This window comes from Marmota marmota, unplaced genomic scaffold (assembly GCF_001458135.2).
Source record: "Marmota marmota marmota unplaced genomic scaffold, marMar, whole genome shotgun sequence".
Taxonomy (NCBI): domain Eukaryota; kingdom Metazoa; phylum Chordata; class Mammalia; order Rodentia; family Sciuridae; genus Marmota; species Marmota marmota.
The window spans coordinates 14,154,205-14,160,207 of record NW_026000272.1 but is presented as its reverse complement, the minus strand read 5'-3'; the positions used below and the strand labels follow the sequence as shown (position 1 = coordinate 14,160,207).

General features: G+C 33.8%; 1 protein-coding gene across 1 annotated transcript in view; it reads left to right on the top strand.

Moving 5' to 3' along the window:
- The first annotated feature begins 269 nt into the window (after positions 1-269).
- Positions 270-6,003, top strand: part of Slc9a6 (solute carrier family 9 member A6) — a 47,487-nt gene continuing 41,753 nt past the window's right edge. Inside the window, exons 1-5 of the mRNA XM_015498043.2 lie at positions 270-514; positions 2,303-2,380; positions 2,658-2,734; positions 3,044-3,156; positions 5,756-5,861. Of these exons, the coding sequence (XP_015353529.1) occupies positions 503-514; positions 2,303-2,380; positions 2,658-2,734; positions 3,044-3,156; positions 5,756-5,861 (386 nt within the window). The 5' untranslated portion in view covers positions 270-502. The remainder of the gene's footprint in view (positions 515-2,302; positions 2,381-2,657; positions 2,735-3,043; positions 3,157-5,755; positions 5,862-6,003) is intronic.

Sequence of the window (6,003 nt, the reverse complement as noted above, 5' to 3'; positions counted from 1 at the left end):
TGATCTGAAGATATTTTCTCATTTTTTTCTTTCCTCAACACTTATTTATATATTAATCTAGAAATGCAGTGATCCATGCTATTACCCTGGGAAATGGTTTTCTCACCTGTCCTACTAGATTACATGAAGATTAGGCATTTGGATATGTGAATTTAGTAATACTTTAAGCTATAACTGCATTTGGTCTAAAAATTGGTTCTGGATCACAGGGGAATATCATCAGAGATTTTGTGTTAAAAATCCAGAGGTATGTGTGAAATACAAACAGGTGGTCTCTGCCTGCAAGAAGAGCTTACATTGTTCTTTTATTTCAGGTCTTTTGGTGGGCCTTGTGCTTCGGTATGGCATTCATGTTCCAAGTGATGTAAATAATGTGACCCTGAGCTGTGAAGTGCAATCAAGTCCAACTACCTTGTTGGTAAATGTTAGTGGAAAATTTTATGAGTACACGCTGAAAGGAGAGATTAGCTCACATGAACTCAATAATGTTCAAGATAATGAAATGCTTAGAAAGGTAAGTTTTTAGTTAAAGGGAATCTTTGGATTTTTTTTTAATCCAAATATTTGGATTTTTAACCAGCAGCAAAGTGATTCTGAAGAAAAATAGTGAATTTTTAATATTTAAAATGATTCGCCTTTTAAAATGCAATAAAACCTCAGTTAGTATAATAATGTAAGGAAGTGAATATTTCTGTGTATCCTGATTGATGCTAAGTACTAAAAACTTTTTGTTTTATTCTGTGTTGTTTACAATTGTAATAAATAGTGACTAGGATTGATTTAAGCAGAAATTATAAGCATTTCTCTCAATTTACTGATGGTCTTTACAGTTTTAGAGTACTTTAGAGCTTTGAGGTTATTTGATACTGCCTAAAATATTCCATTAGTATTTCTTTAATTCTTTCTTGTGTTGGTTGATTTATACACTGAGTACAATTTAACCTCTCTTGGATTTATAATGTGGCACAATTTTGGGGGCCTTGGTATGAGCCTTGGTTGTTGGGCAGTGCTGTACATAATGCTTTATGTAAGAGGTGGAGTTGCATTCATACTGGCTTCCAGACATTTGAGGAGCTGCTTGCTTCTGTCCCACTTATAGTTTCTCTTATGAAGCTTCTCAGTGCGAGTTGTGCGTGTCTGGTTTTGTCCATGCTTGGCCACTTGCCTCAACATCTCCTATGTTCTCCATTGGCTGTCCTTGATTTTTATAGCTACTTGATTTTTTTCCGGACCATTTAAAATTTCCTATGAAATTTAGCTGGGAGCTGTGGTGCATACCTGTAATCCCAAAAACTTGGGAGGCTGAGGCAGGAGGATCACAAGTTTGAGGCCAGCTTCAGCAACTTAGTGAGGCCCTTTCTCAAAATAAAAAAAAAACAAAATTAAGAGGCTGGGTTATAGCTCATTGGTAGACCACTCCTGAGTTTGATCCCTGGTACCACAAATAAATAAAATAAAATTTTCTATAAACTTAAAGTTCACTTTGCAAAAAGAATTATCACTACCCATTGAATATTCTAGTAAACTGCCAGGCAGAATGGTACACACCTGTAATCCTAGTGACTCAGGAGGCTAAGGCAAGAAGATCATAACTTCAAGGCCATCTTTAGCAGTCTCAAGATAGCAAAAAAACCTGAAAAATCTCAGTGATAGAGCAATTCTGGATTCAATTGCTAGCACTGCCGAAAAATAAAGTTCTGGTAAACTAAGTTTCAGCACGGGTATGTGTGTAGCTGCATTGTGTTCATATCAAATTCTCCTGCAGCCTTATGGACAGAAGTGGGTGTCTGCATTATTAAAGCAAATAGGTTTTAAAATGAGTGGGCTATCAGGACTAAATATCGGAACTGTCCAGAAAGTTTTTACCTTAATATGTTGTATAGCTTTAGAGATGTCACCTATGTAACAAGTTGGTTTCCTCTCGCCAACAATAGTGACATACCTTAAATTCTATATTACCAGTTTTGGATCTCTTTTTTTATTTAAAGCAAAACTATGTTCATGCGTTTTCCTATTTCTAAGATTTTTAATACAGTAGTTTAACAAACTTTCCTTACATGTGGACTTAAATGATTATTCCAACACCATAGCCTTGTCATTTGGTTGAAAAGTAAAACAACAAACCATCCTATATGTGCCTAAGACAGGCAAGTATTAGATTCCCTATATGAAATATTTTTAAGTTACCATAGTAATGTTGTTGACCAGTGTGACAGTTATTTTTTTTCCTTTTTGATAGTTTGATAATGTAGTACAAGATCTTCTAAGAGAATGCGTCTAACATAATTCTTTATTTTAACAGGTTACTTTTGATCCAGAAGTATTTTTCAACATATTACTTCCTCCTATCATCTTTTATGCAGGTTATAGTCTGAAAAGGGTAAGTACTACATTTTATATACTTTGAATAACCTTAAACTTTCCATGGGCTTTATAATATTTGACACTTTAGAAATAGGCCATTTTTTCCAGGTACCCCTCCCTTCTATCTTTTTTAGATGATGAAATTTATCCTTATGCAAGAATGCATTCTTTTACCAATTTCTTCTACTGAATAATGTTTTTAATATTAACATAGCACACTACAATAGAAAACCTTTTCTTTTTCAAACATTTGGGGAGTATTCTATGCTAATACAGTGTAATTTTTTTTTCAGAGACATTTCTTTCGGAACCTCGGGTCTATTCTGGCATATGCTTTTCTTGGAACAGCAATTTCTTGTTTTGTTATTGGGTAAGCATTTGAAACTTGAAATACTTATAAGCCTTCAAATTATAATTGTAAAATAATTCATTTTTGATTTATGGGTATTAGGACTGTATTTCTGAATATGTCTAAGGACTTTTGCAGTAAGATGTATTCAAACAGGTAATAAGTTGCTTGCATTTTCAAGACCAAGGTATTAACCATACTTAAAAGTCATGATTTAAATTTGGGGTTAACCACAGAGTACTATAATAGATCCATCTTCTTACTCTTATTTTATTCTAACTTTTTTAACAGTGATTTTTTTTCTAAAGTAAGAATATGTTTATTGAACAGATCAATAATGTATGGCTGTGTAACGCTGATGAAGGTAACTGGACAACTTGCTGGAGATTTTTACTTTACAGATTGCCTGCTATTTGGTGCCATTGTATCAGCAACAGACCCAGGTATGTTTTACAAGAGGGGACCTTAAGTACTTTAGGTACAGTGTTTTCTAGTCAAAGCACTGTGGGTGTTTCTTTGAAGCATAGAATTTTTGATTAGGTACTTCCCTAGCACTAAGCTTTCCAGTTGTGGAAGAAAAATTACTGTCTGTAATTTCTTTTGGCTTAAGTGCACATTTATTTTTTTCTCATTTATTACATTTGCCTATTACTGGCCACTAATTGATGCTGTCTAGATGAGAGCTGTAAGATATTTTCTTCAGAAATTTAGGTTGATCTCTATCATTAGTGATTGGGTATAGGAGAAGATGAACTACTTTTTAGATTGTTAAAATGGGTAATAATTATACATGTTTTTAAACTTCTAGAAAACTAGTTCACTAAAAATCAGTCTAATTCAGCCATTTGCATTTACCAGTAAGAAAGAAGTTTAAAAATTGTTAGAAGGCAGATGTGCTGATAATAGTATGATTTTTTGGTCACTGGTGGTCTATTTTTTTATAGTTGTTGATGGACATTTATTTTATTCATTTATTTATATGTGGTGGTGAGAATCGAACTCAGTGCTTCACACATGCTAGGCAAGTGCTCTACCACTGAGCCACAACCCCAGACCCCACTGGTAGTCTTATGTATACATTAAATAATTACTTTTATAAAATTGGCCTTGTGATTATATAATTGTTTTGGTATTAACACAGCTTGCTTCCCTATACTTTTACTGTTAGGACACTAAAAATTTGTGTTCCATAAATAATTTAATTATATTAAGTGAAGTTTTCATTTTCCTAATATAATATTGCTAAGCTTAACAGCTACATTCATATTAGGAATTTGGAGAAAATGTAGAATGAAAAGGTCAGTATAGGAACATAGTCTGAAATTTTTTGTTTGTTTGTGGGATCCAGTTGAGGGCCTTGCACATGCTAGGCAAATATTATATCATAGAGCTATACCTCCCAACTCCTAGAGGGAAGTTTTTGAAGTAAGGATCAAGTTTTCTTTCACTGTGAGTTAAGAGTTTAGTAGAGGTTTGTTCTCTTCTACCTTTTGACCTTTAAGTTAATCATCTTAAATTGTCATCTAGTACAATTAAAGGTAGGGTCCAAGGTTTTGTCTCTGAATTCCTACGTTAATAACTCTGATTACACTGGACATTATGGGAAGGAGGAAAATGTGTTCTGTACTATTAAGAGATGATTTTAAAAGATTACTTAGAGGGCCATTTTAGACACTTACATAGTTGAGCATTTTTTTAATGTATGGTGCTGGGGATTGAACCCAGGGCCTTATGCATGTGACGCAAGCACTCTACCAACTGAGCTATGTCCCCAGCCCCTAGTAAGCATTTTTAAAACTGGAAATCAGGTTGCTTTTTTTTTAAAGACAACCATGGGTGACCCCTTATTGCTGGTAGCTGCTTCCATTATCAATATGAAGGTAGGATGGTTTTTGCAAGGATCTCTAGGTTCTGTGTTCTCTAGAAGTAAGTTCCTCGACTTTTCAAAACCTGTAAGAAATCTTAAGTTGATTGGACTCACTACATTACTTCCACCTTTTGGTTTAGTTTGGTGGGAGTACTGCCTGAATAGCTCAAGCAAGAATCTTTTGCTTACATAAAGTTGGACAGTTACATATTTTTCTGAATTATGTAGGCACTGGCCCCAATTCTATTATTTTGCAGTAGTTAATTTTCTATAAGGATGAGCTATAGGTTCTCTTTTCAGAATTCTGAATTGTCCCACCCTTCTCACTATCTCTTCATAAGCTTTGGTATCAGTATATTCCAGCTACAATGCCTTGCAGTAGAAGTTATATCTTTTAAAATGCAAGTTTCTTGTTTTTATGGTTAGCGTTTGAAAAGGGCTCTCCCATCTCTGGTTATATTAATCTTTCATGTCTGCTTGAGTTTATTTAGTGGATAAGCTCTATGTGACTCAGCATTTAAAGTTATAATGGAACTTTTCAACCTTATCTGATTTTCTGAGAATTGTAATATATTGCTTCCCCAAAAGAAGGGTTTGTTATTGTTTTCCTTCTCAGGATATAATATCCTGTGAGTTGGCTTCTTTTTCCATTAAATGTGGCAACTGTAATCCTGGTCATGAATTTTACCCCAACTAAAAACTGAACTTGGTGTTTTCATTTCCTACTGTCTTTGCTAAACCAGTGTGCTTGCAATTTGCAAGTCAAATAAAAGTGAGTTTTAAGGCTCCAAGGAGAAAAAAAGAGTATTTGCAGCAAGAGTTGCTTTTCATGTTAGTCTTCATTAAAGATTAATGATTACCTGGTCTGTAAGAAATTCTTAATATATTCTTTGTGAAAAGGAAATGTACAAAGCCAGATTATTAACATTTGCATAAAGAATATAGGCCAACTCAGTTCTCCAAGGTTATTTTCAGCTGTTTTTAAGATAATCAAAAAGGAGAAGTTGCATGTACACAATTAGGGAGAAATAATGACCAAATCACTGAATCATTGATATGATGAGAGATACTAAAAAGGAAGAAATGAATTTCTAAATAGCTCAGAATCAACTCTTGAGGGGAATATGTTATATTTGGGATGTTTAAATATTTTTCTGATTCTTTCTACTTGTTAGTGACTGTTCTTGCCATATTCCATGAACTTCAAGTCGACGTTGAACTCTACGCACTTCTTTTTGGTGAAAGTGTCCTCAATGATGCTGTTGCCATAGTGCTTTCCTCGTAAGTGTTTGTTTTCTTAATATATTCTAAATGTTAAAGTTGAGAGTAATAGGAAATGAAAATCACTTATTGAATAAAATTCATTATAAATAGAAATATTTGGAAGAACAAAGTTTTTTTTTCCTCTTATGAAGAAATGCAT